We start from the raw sequence: 18,378 nt of genomic DNA, 5'->3' as shown, positions 1-18,378 counted from the left end.
CACCTGCTTCAAATAAAACTTTCAAACTTTTAAAGATGGTGTTTTGCTTTTTAAAGAACCAATCAGGTTGCAACTTTCAACATTCTGAAGCTTCCGAAGCTTGTGGCTAGAAAAGTGTACAAAAGATATAAGACGCTGGCCTGTTACCTAGCTTATTTCGGTGCCACTTACCAGCATTTAAACTTTAAGGCTTTGTGTGTAATATTTTGCTTACATAAAAGAAAAATAGCTAACGTATTGTTATTTATGTATTTAAACAACGTTTTAGTCCCCCTTTTTCACAGCTTACCATTATAAATGAGTTTATAAGTTACATATCTCACATTTCCGCATACTATAGGGTATAAATAAGCATAGTAACAGAATTAATTTACAACTGCGATTAACATTACCATTTTTGTACCATTTTATTTTTCTGTTTCTACCACAGAAACTCTCCGTCCTTCAGCTCAGTGGCGAGCAGTGACTCAGGGAACACAGACGAGATCCAGGATGAGTCAGACAAGGATGGAGACACAGAGGGGGCAATCAGCTGATATTTACCCAGCCAGGTCACACCCTCCCCTCACCGAGCTCCTATCAGCTCCAAGGCCACTCAGCATTCGGCCAATGGTATCGAGCAGGACCAGTCCAAAGGAACTCTGATGGACAGGTCCCATTTTCCTGTAGGTGCTTTAAAGTCTCCTTTCTAGTGGGGAAGGTGAAGAGGGACGTTCTCTTGCCTCTTGAGCATTGTGCCTCTGCAACGATATCCAAGGGTGTTCTGTTAGCCTGAGCAATCACAAGCTTCATTTACAATCTGTTTTCCAGAGTAGGCAACCCAAATTGTACCTTTTAAACCACAATTCAGTATCAGTATCAAGACCCAACAGAAATTTACAATCATAAAGAGCCATTTCGCATGTATGAACCTTGGATGGGTTGGATATCCATTAAGATGCCAGAATGATTATATTTTCTGTCTTTTCTACAATGCTGTATTATTCAGAAGGCAGAATAATAGCTTTGATGGCCTTTCTGCTGCCTCTAAACACTAATTAACAAAAACGCAGTAGCGTGTGTGTGGACGGAATGCAGCACAGCTCAAGATATCTCTAAGGTCTATGCAAATGGTTAGCCTTATTTCATGTTTTCATCTTATCCGATGTTATGTGTATCCTGATTGCCATCTTTGCTGGGAATACAGTTCTCGCCATCGTAACGAGTGCTTCTAGAGGAAATCATGAGGCCTGTAATGTTTACAAGCTCTTAGAGGGAGCTGTGGTGCGGTATAGGTGCCTACTCAAGAGTACTACACTTAAAAAAAAAAAAACAGTTTCTGTGTTCAAATATCATAATTCTGGAATGAAAAGAGCTATGTGCCTGATCTTATGACTGGACTTTTTGATTTTGATGGCCTTAATGTATTCACTTGCTTTTTCTTTTTCTTTTTCTTTTTTTTTAAACAAATTGCAGCCTACATATTTGCTCGGATAGACTTCTTGTTTTGTATGTCTTAATGTTTTTTGCTGTTTCTTCCAAAGACGAAGCTGCCTTATTTTGTTAAGCGGCTTAAATGATTTTAAGAGATTTCAGGTAGCAATTCTTATTGTAAAATGGACATTTTTGTTGAGCGTAGGTTACCATCACTACTGCTAATATATTAATTTAGTGATGACCAACCAGATATGCCAGCATAATTTCAACCATAATATGTCTCACATTTGGCCAGCAATGGAAGAAAAGTTTATCTGTAACTGGGCTCAAGAATGCTATTAGTATTTCCATACTACGAATATTGTTATTTTTGCCTCTTTTTTTTTCATGTTTGACTTTTTGACATTTATGTTGTATACAAAAGTTTTCAAACATATTTTTGCATATTCATTTAAATGTCATTTATGTTTGTTTTCTCTAGGATTTCTTGTGTTCATATTTAAACTGTCTATTGGTGTAAAAAGGAGGTCCTGACATTAATAACAAATGATTAGTTGTAAAACGATGCACAAAACGGCAAAATGCAGTTGCGATCATTTGAGCCTCCATAATACACAGAGATGAATCCATCTTATTCAGTTTTTATTATACTGTATTATATTCTACTTCTTAAAAGTCATGTTATAGAATTTCCTATGAAAGAAATCAAAGACCTGCTTAGGGTTTTATACGAATGTCCTTTTTTTTTTTTTTTTTTTAAACAATATTCAGGGTCATTTGGATGCTTTTTTCTGCTAAATAATTCATGCACTAATCAAAATTTTGCCTTTTACCCTCAAACAATGCTTATTTTTATATTGTTTAACGCAATAACAGGAAGACCATACTGCATTTCTTTGTGCCAGGCCCAACAATAGAAATCTCAGTAGAGACTTCCTTTTTGTAATCAGTGAAATGTAAATATAACGTTTACCTGAACGTAAAAGAGATCTAGGAAAAGATTGTCCAGTTTAAAGGTGCAGTTTGTAAAATTATAGACCTATAAAAAAAATCATATAACAATTAGACAATTTCAAACATACCTTTCTTGACATTTGCCACACTGACATGCAACAGATCTGGCTAGTTTCTTCATTTAATGCTTCTGTTGGCATTTTGTCCGGCCTTGAAATTTGAAATGGAGCTTCTCAGCTATGTCTCTTTTCCTTAAAAGGCAACTCACAGGGATACATAGCTTCAATAGAGGATTTGTTGGGTTGAGGGGAAGGGAAAAGCTTGTCAGTTTTCACTCCAGTTCCAGTTCACCAGTGCACCAGAAAGTGCAATAAATTACAAACTGCTCCTTTAAGTGCATGTTACAATGGTAACTGAGTATTAGGTTAAGGTTTAAGATTTTGTGCTCGTGACCACAAGGCTGTGAGTTCACATCCCAGGGTTGCCACTGATGGGTTCTTGAGCAAGACCCTTAAGAACCTGGCTGTTTCACTTTGTAAGTCGCTTGTAAGTTACATATGAATGTGCTGATACAAATGAATTTCTGTCATGTAGACACTGGAGCTTTATTGAAGTAGCAGTAAAGAGATGGCCTGAAGCTCCTTGTGGTGGGTTTTTTTTTTTTTTTAATTTTTATAGGAAACATCTTTGCATCATTTTGTGTGCCACATTCACCATTACTCTTATAATTGAACTCCTGATACCTCAATCACTGGATATACATTACATCCATGTAGACACATCATCTATAAATAGTTTCGGTGTGCAATATTATGCATTCCAGTATTGTTTTTAACACACCTTCATTGACTTCCCCTCACCACTTGCCTATTAGTTATTAAGCAAAACTTACCCAGAAGCTGAGTGTTGAGTGAAACTATACATACTTGATATTCTTGAAAAATATCAAACTTCCATCCATCCATCCATCCTCAACCGCTTATCCGTAGTCGGGTCGCGGGAAAATATCAAACTTGATTTGAATAAATCAAACTGGATTTTATGTAGCCATCTACTACATTCATGTGCGATAGCTGATGTTATTTAATTCACTTAATACTGCTAGCGTATTAGCATACTGACTAGGTAGAACCCTAGTTAGCTAGTTAAAATGAGATGGACCAGGAAAGCTTATCATTTGCTTCATCAGAGACAGCAGTTTTTGAATTACAGGTGAGCCAAAAAGTACATGAACTCCCCTAAGAGCAATAAAAGCATAGGGGGGCACAAAAGCAATAATTTATAAGAGTTATACTAAGCCCATCTATCCCAAGGCAAAGGAGTCTCCTTTCGATTCATTGACCATAAATTAAAGTTGAACGCAATATAAGTCCTTATGAGTTCTTAGTGGAATTACATTATTTTATTTTGCTTTTTATTGAATTGATATTTGTTTGTGACAGAATGTCAATATGCTACTACAAGAAAAAACTGAATGGAAAAAAACACTTTCAAATGAAAAATACCATTCAGTAGACTACAGTTGTAGAAATAATGGGTTTACATGCATGTGAACGAGATATTGGTATAGACTGTCCTGTTTAAAAGTGCAGTTTTTTCAATGTAAAAGTGCTATAGACCTATACCCATCATATCATTTTAAAACCTACCTTGGAAAAACTGATTTGCCACACTGACTTGCAACAGATCTGACAACAGATCTGCCCTGAAATCTAAAATGGCAACTCAGGAGGTAAGCACTCACATTCCGTTATTTTGACACTGAAAGTGAAATACTAAAAATAAAATGACTAAAAATAAATAAATACAGCCCCTTCTTTCAATTGTCCTCCAATTGTACACGTTGCATCAACTAGAACCACTGAATAATAGTGTAAGAAGGGAAGATGCTGGATGTTGCTGGTCCTCATCATTTGGTTTTTATCCTGTTTTCAGAGCCTTGGAGCACCACATAGACCAAACATTGTTCTCAGAGCAGATATTGTATTGCAAACTATAGGACAAGAAGTTTAATATTACCAAATGTCCGCACTTACAAATCACTGACCGGCCCTTTAAACTGTGATTTGGTGCTGGTGTAACAGTTAACAACTGATAAACCTGATCCCTAGTATACTTTCATCCCCTTGTGCTGAAAATGGCCACTCGTGTAGTCTGAATGGGAAGTCAACAGGTGAGCATTAAAACCCATACTGGAGTGCAGGAACAGTCTTCCAGTTTTAAGTTCCTCTTTGACAAAAAGAAATCTGCTCCTTGTAGTATTGCTTTCCTGAACACCAGGTGATGAATGTATTAATCAGTGATGCAATGGTTCATTGTTTTTATTGTAAAGCTTCATGATATGAACAAAATTCTGTATTGCCTCAAATGACATGTTTCATGATTATTTAATTCTTTAAGATGATTACAGGACAAAATAAAATAACGATGGACTAATCAGTTGCTCATGAACGTCTTCTGTCATATTGCCGTGTTATATTGTGAAAATGCAAATAATATATTGTCCATCATTACCTCGTTGAATTGTATAACGTGCTTGGTCTTTCTTTATCAAATGGTGACAGTTTGAGACAAATATTAAGTAAGAAGTCAACATTATCTCAATGGTTAAACTTCAGAAACTGAATACAGTCATGTCTGAGCCTAATTTGGAAAATTGTATTAAATAATTTTTTTTTTAACTAGAAATACTATTGAATGATTATCTGTATTACAGACTTTTCCAGTATCTCACAGCCATGATTTTCATCAGTAGTATGTCTTTCAGTGTGTCTCAATGCCCACACATCGATATTTCCTTTTCTGCATCTTTATTTGTAATGTCCACAATTACACACATATATTTGAAAATGAGCTTTTCTTGTTATTTGTTAATGTTTTAAATATGTAAGCCTTTGCAATCTGGTGTGAGGGATGTAAAGATGTCTCCAAATAATTAATGTGGTTGGTGCTGGGGTTTTAAACACACACAAAAAAAATAATAAAATAAAATAAAAGGTTTATTTCTGACTTGTGTTGGTTTGTTGAAGGTTATTTAAGCATGCTTTGGAATGGACCTCGAGGTCACGTGACATGCACCTTGTTCATGTACTCCGTAAACAAATTCTACAACTCTAAAGTTCCTTATCTTTAAATATCTATATTCTAAATATAATTATATCATTATGTATAATTCGACAGATATATGACAGATTAACACCGCGAAAGTAGTGACCAAAACCGGTCGAAAGCGGTGACTGTTTTATAAATAAAACGCTCCTGTCAGAAATGCCTGCCATGTGATTGGCTAGGAAAAGACGTCTCGTAAGCTGAGTGGCTGATTAGAGACTCGCCCTCCGGCGCGTTCCATTTAGCACAGGCGAGGGGGGGGAGACAAAATATTTTTGTTTTGTTTTTGTTTTTCAAGATTGAGGCTGAATATATATTTAACATGTAAATTAAAAAATTATATGCTTTATATTAATTATAAAAGTTACATATATTCAAATAATATAGAAAATATCTCTATTTTTTTAAGCGTCCCCCCTTAAAACAATAATAGTACGGTTCTATTTGAATGTCGCTAGTCTTGGCTTTAGCAGTCAGGCTATCCTGTAACTTGTATGTCATAAATATTTTCTGGAGGTTGTTGAATGAGGTTGTTTACTGTTGCTCATTTAGGCGTATAGGTGTCTTCTCCTATTCTTTTCTTTGACGTACTTTTACTGAGTTGGTTCTTTGTTTCCTTTTGAGACATGCTGCGCGTGAGGTCGGCGCTCTGTGGGTCCTGGAGGGGGTATGTCATTTCACAAGGATAACTTTCATTCCAACCCGTGTAAATAGTATACATTTTAAATTGCATATATTAAAAAATATTGCACATTTCTTAGATTGTCTATAGTAGCGTTTTGCAAAGCGATTCTAGATCGTCCGCGAGTGCAATTATTAGCCTGTCACGCGCTTCTGCCATATTGCATAATAGAAATGCAAAAACCTCCGGGTTTTTGTTTGTTTGTTTGTTTTTTGTTTTTTGTTTTTGCAACAGAAAATCCAATCATTTGTTGTGCTGAACTTTTACGTGACTGTAGACTACTGGCTTTATAATCCTGCGTCACTACAGAAGATCACTGAGGTCATGGTCATGTAAAAGACGAGAAACAAAGTTGCCCCCTTCACTCTGTTCAAGACGCACGTGCATAATACCAAAACTTAAACAGGAAGAGCTTTCAACCCCCAAGTGGGGTACTGTAGGTGGAAATTCCACCCCAAGAGACTTTATAGTTCTTGTAGACTATGTTTGTAATAAAACACACACACTTAGCATTTTGTTACTTAAAAGCGCAATAATATGTAAATTTGTTTAGAATGGTTATCCAGGGGCTGTGGCCACATCTGGATTGTCTCGTAACTGGCTTCCAGCTGTTAGAAATTAGACAAATTGACATGTCTTTCTAAAATGCATGCAGTTAATGGTAGCTAGCTAGCTAGCCAACTTGTAATGAGTGAACATTTGTTAAGTTAATAGTATTAGATTAATAGTATTTGGTCCTTTGCTCCTTGAAACTGTGGAAAGTTTATTTTCATTTCATTTTGGTGTATGGTGAACTGAAGAGCACACTGGTTGCTCAGCAGGTAAAGTTTAGTACGAGTGACCAGAAATTTGTTCGGTCATATTCCAGGATTGCCCATGTGGCAATTTCTGACCCTTGAACAAGACCTTTAAGACTTGACTGCTTATATTAGTGTTTGTGTGTGTGCTTGAATTGGCAAAACCTGAATTAATTTTGGGCTTAAACAACTGCCGAATGAATAAAATGTTAATGAAAGAATGGTGATCAGAAAGGTAACAGTAAGCTCTTAGGTTATTGTGGCAAACGTAAAGGAAATGAGAACTGTTCTTCACAGTCGGTTAAATACTAAAACTAGCGTATGCTTCCTCCGTGACACGTGAAGCCAGCTCCAGTATCTATTTGAACTGCTTCTCATGTCACAGTGCACCATCACACTCCCAGAGGAGAACACTATCTCCCCTCTTGCATATACATGATGTGCATATACAGATGCCCATAGATGTTTAGTGTCGCTGTGATTGACATGAGAGATTGTAACACCGATCCTCCCGACCATAAAGTTTTCCAGTTTTGCTCTCTAGACTAATAATCTTTGGACATTTCTGTTGTGCCACTGTACAAGCCTTAGTTTTTCTTCTCTAACACTAAAATCATGGCATGTTTAAAAAAAAAAAAAAAGAAGTGTAACAGACTTAACATGACAGAAAATCAACAATATGCTCTGCAGGTTCAAGACCTTCCCTTGTGCAGCTGTGGAGGTTAAGAATGAACCCATCTTGGCATTTGAAAAGGGAAGCAAAGAACGAGTAGAGCTAGAGAAGGTGAATATTGCGTACACACAGGCCCTAATTAAGCAGCAAAATTTTGACACTTTTATCCATTTGAAAGCAAAGATTTGCACTATTTTGCCAGGCGCTACAAGACCTGAAAGGAAAGACGGAGGAGATTCCGTGTGTGATCGGAGACGAACAGATATGGACCAAGGAGATCAGATACCAGCTATCTGTGAGTACATAAGAGTTTATATCAAACACAATCTAACAATTTCTCCACAAACCTATAGTATTAATGCCTACATTGTTCATTAAAGTACAGTTGGACGCAAGGTCATTTAATATTGGGAATTTGGCTGGGCATAATTAAGTCAATACTAAAGCAGCGGAATAGCCAAAGAACATAAATTGTGTGCAGTGTGTGGTGTTATAACAGCCGTGTTATCACAGTACTGATAATACATTTTTATACCTCCTCTTATTTACAGCCCTTTAATCATGCACACAAAGTGGCCAAGTTCTGTTACGCTGATAAGGTAAGGAAATGAATTTACACCCCAGACTGAATGGATATTCTATAACCCACTCAACATATATGAAGTGTGGCAATTTGAGAATCCACAAAGATAATGTTCTGGCCTAAATTATATTTACTCGCAACTGTTGGGTAGTGTGTCTGTGAGTATATGCAGTGGGGGAAATGACTATTGAACACGTCAACGTTTTTTTTTGTTTGTTTGTTTTTAATTTTATTGTAAGTATATTTCCAATGAGGCTATTCATATGAAATTTTACCAGACATCAGTATTAACTCAAGAAATCTGGAAGTATAAAGAATTCACAACATTAAAGTCCATAAATGAAGTTATGTGTAATAAAGTGGAATGACACGGGGGGGAAAAAAGTATTGAACACGCTAACTGAAATTTATTTAATACTTAGTGGAGAAGTCTTTGTTTGTAATGACGGCTTCAAGGCGCTTCCTGTATGAAGAAGTTAATCTGCCACAGTATAAAAAAAAAAAGTGCAAGGATGGATTTGAATGGATGGATTTAAAAGCAGGAAATGGATGGATATCTGTTTATCCTAAGGACAGGGCCGGATTTTTTTTTCTAATGTATTGCTTTGAGTAGTAATTAATTGAATGGAATTAAAAGGATGGATTTAAAAAGATGCATTGTGTTGGATGGTTGAATGTTGATCTCCATTGATCCATCTGTTCATCTAAAGAAATACCTATCTGTCCATTTATCTAAAAGATCAATCCATGTATCTATCTAAATGAGTACCTGGTCATCTAAACGAATGTCTGTCTGTCCGTCCATCCATCCATCTATCTAAATTAATATCTGTCCATCAAAAGTTCAGGACTGGATTTGGATATTTGAATGCATGTGTGATTTGGACAGATGGACAGATTGTGATAGATGGATTCTGCAGTTTTACTCCAGCAATGATGGCTGATAGAAAAATAAATAAATAAAAAGATTATTTAGGGAGTGTAGTGGCTGTGTTAATAAATTTGCAATCTTGAGCAGTTGCATGCAATCGCACGCAAAAGTATATTTTTGGTCTATTTACGATTTACTTCAACCTTCAACACAGGAGCTACTAAACAAAGCCATCCTGGCTTCTGTGGCAGCGAGGAGAGAATGGGATCTCAAACCTGTAGCAGACAGAGCCCAAATCTTCTTCAAGGCTGCTGATGTAATCAGTGGACCGAAGAGAGCAGAGGTTCTGGCCAAGACCATGATTGGCCAGGTAGTGCTTCATCCCTCAGAAGCAGAACAATAAGCAGAATCGAGTCAGTCACATTGGCACCTGACTTCCATTGAAGAAATGTGATGTTATTCTCTGCTGTTTTAGGGTAAGACCGTCGTGCAAGCTGAGATCGACGCTGCAGCCGAGCTCATTGACTTCTTCCGGTTCAATGCCAAGCACGCAGTAGAGCTGGTGCAGCAGCAGCCTCTGGACAGTGATGGCAGCACCAACACCATGCTGTACCGTGGGCTTGAGGTAGGCTCCTCTTTCAGAAGCACTTAAATAGACAAAGAAAAGTACAGTATGCACCATCATCTTAAGTCATGTGTTATAGAATGTGGCTCGACATAAAAATCATTTTTGTTTCTATTTACCACAGAAAGGGGAGTTTTTTTGTTTGTTTTTCTTTGTTTGTTTTTTCATTTTATTTAACCTTCATGGTCTGAAGAGTATATTAAAAATACAAGTGAACAGAAATATGTACTTGAGATGCAGATGAGACAAAAGCAAAGTGTCTCATTTGTTCAGAGTTTGTGGTGCTAGTCAAAAATGTTAACATAGCGTGCCAGCGTGAAACAAAACAACCACTTCACATTGTCTTCATGAACTAATCATTAATTGTCAAGGTAACCGTTGTCGCTATTCAGCCATGTCGGTTGCAAGGGGATTAATGTAGATATTATAGTAGTATACATCTGCTATAAAGATTGATAGGTTTAGAGGCAGAAAGCCAGCATTAAAGCCTTTGAGTTCATGTGCATGTTGGGCAATATTGACATAGTACTGTCTGTTTGATCCTTTGTGCTTTATTCATTTTGTAGGGCTTTGTAGCTGCTGTGGCTCCTTTCAATTTCACTGCCATTGGTGGAAACTTGGCTGGTACGCCAGCTATAATGGTGAGCTCATTATATTTAAAGATTAAGCAGGAAATTACCTTACGTCTTAAACCCGCAAGCCAAAGCTCAATTATTTTATTGTTTACTTAATTGTTGCTTAATTATTTACAAATTGTTGTGTTTTGATCAGGGTAACGTGGTGCTGTGGAAACCCAGTGACACGGCTTTGTCTGCCAGCTATGCAGTCTATAAGATTCTGCGCAAGTCCGGCTTGCCACCCAACATCATCCAGTTCGTTCCAGCTGATGGGCCAGTTTTCGGTGACACGGTCACTTCTTCTGAGCACTTGGCTGGAATCAACTTCACTGGCAGTGTCCCGTATGACCCTCATTTTGCTTTTTTTCCCCCTGACCTAGTAGTTTAACCAGCCACTCAGGATTCACCAACAGTTAACATCCATGTAAAGACATGGATGGAACTGAGAAACTTTTTTTTTTTTTTTTTTTAAGGTTGTGAAGATGGTTTGATGTTGTGGAGAAATATTTTACAGAAATGGAAAATGTCATATATATATAAGTTTAACAAACTATGCTTTGTGTTTTTCTTTACTCCAGAACATTTAAGCGCTTGTGGAAACAAGTGGCACAGAATCTGGACATTTACAGAAACTTCCCTCGTGTTGCCGGAGGTCAGTACCTTTTACTACAGTATATACAAACAGACTTATCCAAATGATTTCCAGGTTCTTTTTTTAATATGTTTGATTTCACCTAAAAGCTGTCTAAACATTTCGAGTTCGTTCGTGTCATCACCTCCATTATAGCAGCTACGAACTGTCACTCACTCACCGGACAATCACTCACCCGCCTCGCTTTTTGAAGTTAATGAGACATAAAACTCAGCTTGTCGCGTTGAAGATAAACCAGAACGTCATCTGTCCTGAAGACTTTGAAATGGAGGAAAACTTATTCACTATTACAAAGTGTTGACACTTTACAAAGTGGAGACTCCTTTCATAAATGTTAAATAAGTGTCTGTATTAGAACAAGCACGTTATTATAAACCTTGAATTATAGCCTGAGCTGTTGTCCCAGCTGCTATTATAGAAAAGTAATCCATGGCTTCTGACCAACCAACACACATTAGGACAATGTAAATGGAAAAGAATTTAGGAGCTTGTCCCTATAGTGAGTTAACACTTTCTGGAGACTCTCCATATCTTTACAATTATGTTTTGGTCTAAACCTACTGTTTTTGCTTTGTTCCATCCAGAATGCGGTGGCAAGAACTTCCATTTCGTGCACAAGTCAGCTGACATTGGCAGCGTGGTGACTGGCACCATCCGCTCAGCATTTGAGTACGGAGGGCAGAAATGCTCAGCTTGTTCCAGGATGTATGTCCCAGACTCACTCTGGCCTGAGATTAAACAAGAGCTTCTGGCTGTGCACAAACAGATCAAAGTGGGAGACGTGAGTAGAACCACTTCTGTTCTCAGCCACAAATAATCACGTCAGACCTAGATGAGATATTGTGTCGATTACAACATTGACATTTGTTTAACTTGACAGCCTGTCGAGGATTTTGGCACATTTTTCTCTGCAGTTATCGATGACAAGGTGAGAATTAACTTATTGTTCGTAAAGCTTTTATATTTTCTCTGTTCCTGCAACTTACTTTCCAAATTCTTTCTCTTTTGCAAGTCCTTTGGAAGGATCAAAGGCTGGCTGGAACATGCCAAGTCATCTCCCAACCTTACTGTGATCGCTGGAGGAAAATGTGATGACAAAAAAGGATATTTTGTGGAGCCGACAATTATTGAAACCAAAGACCCTCAGGATAAAATAATGAATGAGGTATTTATCTCATGGTTATTATTATAATGTGCCAAAGTAATAACATTGATTATAACACATCATGCTTTATTAGGATCGCTTTCTTGATGGAAGTATCTTTGCTTAAAAAGCAGAGTTTGAGAGGTTAGCGATTCACACGCGAACAGGATCAGACCGGTGTGTGCATGGACTTTGGTTTGTTTGTATAAGCCGAGCGCTGTCCCACTGAGCTGCATTATATGCTTAACTTCACAGGATGAAAATCTCAGTTCGTTCTCCTTTCTCAAATCTGCAGAGCTACAACAAAGTCTACTATAAAGACTAGAGATCATTGGGCCTCGTTTATCAAGCTGGACATGAAAAATGTTTTTTCATAAATCGTTTTAAGAGCATTTACACAATGTTGTGTTGATGAAAATCCAGGCAGTTTGGAAAAATATTTGTATCCTCCTATAGCTAATAAGTTTGCATAAACCAACATATAATGTAAGGCTCAAATAATGCACTTCACATCGTATAATTGGATTATGAGGTACTGCAATTTTACGTATGGTACTTTAAATAGATTATTTGTTTCAATTAAACACATAAAAACTCAGTGGTTTCATGTTAATGACTTGAAACAAAGCGAACCATAACAAATCCGTAAATTAAGACAAATCGGACACAATATCCAATTAGGACAAAAGAAATGCCTTCCTTCAAAAGGAGTGAGAGTTAGTACGTTTATGTGTGAGAGTGTGTTTGTGGTAGCTGACGTTGTGCAGTGGCTGAGCTGCTTTACTGGAAGACTTGGCTTATAACAGGTTTAGAAGGTGCTCTTTAACCATTCTTTGGTAGAACGACTTGTGTGCTTATTTTCCTTGTCTTGCTGCATGACCCACTTTCTCTTGAGATTCAGATCACAGACAGATGTCCTGATATCAACAATCTGATGATGTTTTGGGTCACTGTAAATACTAGTGATGGGCAATTTAAGTAATTAACACTAATCCCAAATGACTTCCTGTCCAATACATGGTATAACAAAGTGGTGTTGTAGACTCAATGGAGAACTCGATTTAATGTTACTTTGACTAACTGATAGTCACAACAGGTACAAAAGACTTAAAGTATTGGTACACTTGGCTCTATTTGGGTCTGTGATTGAGAAATTGGCATCATTTAATCATTATTATGTGATGCCCAAGGGGAAATTACTGTGCAAATCTGTATCGGGTAATCCTGGTTGAGTTTATTTTGTGTTTTTAGCAGTTTGGTTCTAAACTGTGTTTGAAATGTATCACTGAGAAGAAATGTATTCCTTCTTTAGGAGATCTTTGGACCAGTTCTGACTGTCTACGTCTATCCAGAGAATGACTACAAGAAAGTGCTGGAGTTGATCGATAACACGTCCCCGTATGCACTAACAGGGGCTGTCTTCGCTCAAGATGAGTAAGTATCATGTCATTTTGAGAACCAAAAAAGTTCACATAAGTTATTTTATGTCTAACAGGTTGTTTCCCTGGCTCATTTTCATGTTTGTGGGAATTTTTAAATTAACTGGAAATACTTGTTTCAGGGCTGTCGTAGACGAGGCAGCAAAAGCACTGAGAAATGCAGCAGGAAATTATTACGTTAATGACAAATCGACAGGTTCGATTGTGGCCCAACAGCCATTTGGAGGCTCCAGAGCATCAGGTGAATGTTTAAAGCTATGTATCCAGTGTATTAAGACTCAGTGTGGGTGGGCAATGTAGCCAACAGTTTTATATCACAGTCCTGTCTTTACATAATTATGCATGTTAATTGTATTACGGTAAGAACATTTTTATTAAAATGGGATCTATTGGAAATTCCTGGCATTTAAATCAAATAAGTTACTTTTTATTTCATCAGTAACGAAACCTACAATGAAGCAAAACAGAGAACAAATATACAGTGGCTTACATAAGTATTCATCCCCACCACCTCCAGTTTGTCTTAGCTGTAATATCTACCAGTTTTGCTTTACCTTATTTTTCTATTCACTCAGGTACCAACGACAAGCCCGGCGGCCCACACTATGTCCTCAGATGGACCTCACCACAGGTTGTAAAGGAGACCCATGTTCCGCTCAGAGACTGGAAATACGCCTACATGGACTGAGATCTTTCCTGTTCCATCCACAAAATCACATGTATCTACAGACTACGCTAATGATGACTCTCCCACTTGATTTAACATTTATCGTTCCCAGAGTGGCCTTTTTAAAGTTTCTGGTTTGCACAAAACCAAGATTCTTGATGGCACGGTGTCTCCTTGTGATGCTGCTCTGGGCTAAACATGCAAAACTACTGAAACAGCCCTTAGATATGTGAACACAGTTAGGAGAACTGCATGAAAACTGCCTCCAGTTGTTTCCCAGCCCAGACAAACATCATGAACAAGTTGTAATAGTGTTGATTAAAGCAAGAGGATCAGAGTTGCACTGATAATTTCTGTTACGGTCATTTAAAAACAATCCTCACATGGGAGTTTACCACAGCTATTAATGTGTAAAATTTGTTACAGTAGTGTAAATACAGATTGAGTTAGATTACCAGGAAATGGTCTACCTTTTTGTCTGATTCTAAACTTGAGTTATATGCTGTAATTGATTATAAATACAAACACATATTAATATCTAATTAAAAACAGAATAATATGACGCTGCTTAGTGCCATATTAGTCTAACAGATGGATATGAGGAAATTGGCTCTGGGCTTTTAGTATCTTTTGACCTTAACAGTAATGGAGTCTCCAGCAGTTCAATTATAAATTTTAACTTCCTGTTCAACTTTAGTGGATATAATGTTGTTAAATCACAACACAGTATCATACCGATCATATTTAATGATGTTAGTGAAACAAGGGAATCTGGAGCTGCGACTCAATAAATGAACTGATGAATGGTTCTGTGTCTTTGACATTCCTCATTTATGTGACAGCAAACTGCTGTCAAGCGCTTTATTCTTGCTAAACTTGGAGATAGATGCTGCCACCTAGTGGACGTTGTCAGTTAATCGTTGCTTTCACAAATATTCACCAGTACTTTTTTTTTTTATTCAGCATTTGCAAAAGTAAACAATAATTAAAAAAAAAATTAGGACCAATGTAAAATACTTTATACACAATAAATCATATCAGATCAGGCCTGTTACAGTTCAGTTATAATTTAACACCACTGTATAGGTTTCTGATGTCTAACAACTTTCTTTTTGTGCAATGTGCTGATGGTCAGATGGGCAGTGCTATCGAATTTCTGGTGTGAATTCACCATGAATGGGATGTCAGTCCATCACAGGACTCCATGCACACACATTCAGACACTTATTGACATCTAGGGGCAGTTTAGAGTAGCCAATCCCTAGAATCCTTGGTTCAGCCCTGACCCTGGGTTACTGTCTGTGCCCCTGCGGGTTTCCTCCGGGTTCTCCATTTTCCTCCCACCTCCAGAAATCATGCTGGTAGGAAAATTGACTATATTAAATCGCCTCTAAGTATGAATGTGTGTGTGAATATGTATGGTGACCTGTGATTGACTGGTGTCCCATGCAGGGTAAATTCTACAGCCACCCTGGCCAGGATAAAGCACTTATTTTAGTTACTGAAGAATGAATGAATTAACTAGTAATTTACCACCTGTTGATCCTGTCTGTCTTGCACGATTCACAGTTTACTACTGGGGGGTGGCAGTGTGTCAATTTGGACAGAACATTGATCAAATACGTGTGTTCTGAAGAAGAGACACTTAAGACAAAGTCCCAGTGTCATGTTTAGTTTAATTAGTTGTTTCATTCAGGATACGATCGCCAGTATGACAACCCTGATCTTATGTTTGGATTCCGATTAGCAAAGCTGATGTATTTCATACTAATAAAGCTGTAATGGATTGCACTTGCAATATTATGACTTGTGAAGAAATGTGAATGAATTTGCAGTGATAAAGTGAGAAAACAGTGAGTGTGACATACAGTTTCATGTCAATACACTGTTTACATAAAAGGATGAACATTTTTATTGAGATCATGGTATGGCATTCTGACAGTGTTATTCCAGTGTTAGATTTATTTGATGAGAATTGGTGTATTACTGACGGATTAAAAGGAATGATTGATAAGAGTATACAGTATGTCCGTTTACTGGCCACCAATCTAAGTGTTACTATGTGAATAAATGTAGAGGTAATACTTTGATTAGTATAGTGTAACATGGTGGTGCAGAAGGTAGCATTGCCACCTCACAGCTCCAGTGTCCCTGGTTCGATCCTGTGCTTGGGTTACCTACTGTCTGTTTTACCCATGTCCATGTGGGTTTCCTCTACATTCTCCAGTTTCCTCTCACTTCCCTGAAATATCTGGGAGGTACGTTTGAATTGGCTACACTTGATTGTCCAGTGGTATGGATAAGTGTGTGTGTGTGTGTGTGTGTGTGTGTAGTTCCATGTGATGGACTTGCATCCCATTCAGAATCTATTCCCACCTTGCGCCTAGTGCTCCCTGAATAAGTTCCGGATCCTCCACTACCCTGTCCAGGATGAAGCAGTTACTGAAGGTGAAGTTGTGCGAAGTCTTGCTATGCAAATAAATGTAGAGGTAGTTATTAATAATAATAAGAAGAAGAAGTTATACAGTATAATATAGTCTGTTTACACCATATATGTGGTGTAAATCATAAAATAAATCATAAAATACACCAGTGGTTTAGAATGGAAAATATGTCAAATCTGATCCTCCTTAATGGTTTGCAGGTACAGTATTCATAAATCAAGACACCAAACCAAACACTAATATCCAGGTTACTTTTTACTGTCTTGTTACAGACATACTTCAGACAATTCTATCAATATGATAGATCAAATACAGGTAATAATTATTATAATAATAACAACAATATTAATCAAGGTCTCTATAGACAATATTCACAGGAATTCAAACACTTGACATCAGGAGCAACAACAGGAATTTTGGGCTTCCTGTACCAGACAGTTTCTATTTTAGTGGACTAGTGTTTTTGGGCCTAGTGTCTACACACCTTCCCCCTTCTAGATATGGCTTATTATTATTTATTATTATTAATACTATTATTATTATTTTACAATTTGTAAAGAATTATTAGCTTCACACAGGCGAAGTTATTTGCACTAAAACAGCTTCTGTTTACATTAACACAGTGATACTCTATGCAATAAGAGCACCATGAACATGGCTCAGTAAGGGTCTTGTTTTTGTTATTGTTAGGAATCACCACGGCCTCCAAACTGTCCCGATGCGTTCAGGGGTACTCTTGACAGCATTCACACTCACGCTGATACTTCCGGTCGCTTTAGGATGTATTGCATGACCCAGACTGCTCATCGCGATGTGTCTGCCCTTTTCGACTCGGTTATGCACCGTGAGAAAGCGCGCGGTCTCTTCCAAGCAGCGCGCGAAGCCGTCAGCGTAGCGCTGGTCCGGAGAGGCGCGCGCCAGCCCCTTGCTTTTTTTCAAGTACGCAACCGCCGTTTCTAAAATGTCCGCCTTTTCCAGCTTGGGTTTAGGATTCAGTTCGTCCTTAAGCAGCCGTTTCAGGCGCTCGATCCCTGTGTTGATGCGATCTCTGCGCAGTTTCTCTACCGCGGGCTTCCTTAACTGTTCAAAACACCAGACATGACACATGACCAGCTCGTGCAAGAACTGGTTTCTATTTTGTACGTTGAGTAATTGTTCTATTATACGTTATATTCTTCAATAAACATGGCAAATTGCTGAACAAATATAATACATTACTGAAATACTCACTCTGGGTGTCTCGTTTTTCTCCCGAGTCGGTGCGCGCGTGCTAGGCGCCATAACTCTGTCAACTCAGTCGCGTGCGCTTCGTTCACCTGCCGAAACTTCTTTCCCATTTTTATACGCGCTGTTTTCGCGCGCCTTCTGTGTTTACGCTTGGGCTGTCATGCTGTCACATTCGGGAGCCAATCAGAGACGCTGTAGTGACAGTGAGCTCTTTTTTAATTGGTCTGCGGCGCGCGTGCCTTCTCAGACAAAAACGTCAAAACAGTGGCTTTGTTATAAGTTTACCTCAGAAACGGCGGGAAAAATCCATCTGAAATGTGTTTAACACATTAATAAAAACACATTTATCACTTATTACGTGTAATACTATCTGTAGTATTGTAATATATTATTTTGTTTAGAGGTTTATTATTGTATAATAATTAGTGCACTATTAAAACTCGTGAATTGGTCATTAAATTTAAAAACAATAGATATAA

At 37.8% G+C, this 18,378-nt stretch overlaps 3 protein-coding genes across 6 annotated transcripts in view; 2 read left to right on the top strand and 1 right to left on the bottom strand.

Moving 5' to 3' along the window:
- Positions 1 to 3,007, top strand: part of iffo2b (intermediate filament family orphan 2b) — a 43,418-nt gene extending 40,411 nt beyond the window's left edge. For all 4 annotated transcript variants that reach the window (XM_053652787.1, XM_053652786.1, XM_053652785.1 and 1 more), the window contains one exon: positions 431 to 3,007. In XM_053652787.1, the coding sequence (XP_053508762.1) occupies positions 431 to 536 (106 nt within the window). In that variant the 3' untranslated portion in view covers positions 537 to 3,007. The remainder of the gene's footprint in view (positions 1 to 430) is intronic.
- Positions 3,008 to 5,761: 2,754 nt separating this feature from the next.
- Positions 5,762 to 15,034, top strand: aldh4a1 (aldehyde dehydrogenase 4 family, member A1). The gene is made up of 15 exons (XM_053652782.1): positions 5,762 to 6,145; positions 7,648 to 7,741; positions 7,833 to 7,925; positions 8,182 to 8,229; positions 9,299 to 9,454; positions 9,560 to 9,709; positions 10,276 to 10,350; positions 10,481 to 10,668; positions 10,905 to 10,978; positions 11,563 to 11,759; positions 11,859 to 11,906; positions 11,991 to 12,143; positions 13,435 to 13,556; positions 13,684 to 13,802; positions 14,137 to 15,034. Exons 1-15 carry the CDS (start codon positions 6,105 to 6,107, stop codon positions 14,247 to 14,249), a joined length of 1,671 nt encoding a protein of 556 aa, XP_053508757.1. The 5' UTR covers positions 5,762 to 6,104; the 3' UTR covers positions 14,250 to 15,034.
- Positions 15,035 to 15,383: 349 nt separating this feature from the next.
- Positions 15,384 to 17,988, bottom strand: LOC128625169 (transcription factor HES-5-like). Its single transcript, XM_053653293.1, has 2 exons — positions 17,903 to 17,988; positions 15,384 to 17,752 (listed from the first exon to the last, which is right to left on the bottom strand). Exons 1-2 carry the CDS (start codon positions 17,951 to 17,953, stop codon positions 17,366 to 17,368), a joined length of 438 nt encoding a protein of 145 aa, XP_053509268.1. The 5' UTR covers positions 17,954 to 17,988; the 3' UTR covers positions 15,384 to 17,365.
- Positions 17,989 to 18,378: the final 390 nt, after the last annotated feature.

The sequence above is a fragment of the Ictalurus furcatus genome, chromosome 21 (assembly GCF_023375685.1).
Source record: "Ictalurus furcatus strain D&B chromosome 21, Billie_1.0, whole genome shotgun sequence".
Taxonomy (NCBI): Eukaryota; Metazoa; Chordata; class Actinopteri; order Siluriformes; family Ictaluridae; genus Ictalurus; species Ictalurus furcatus.
Note: the sequence above shows the minus strand (reverse complement) of the source record. Positions and strands in the feature narration are given on the sequence as shown.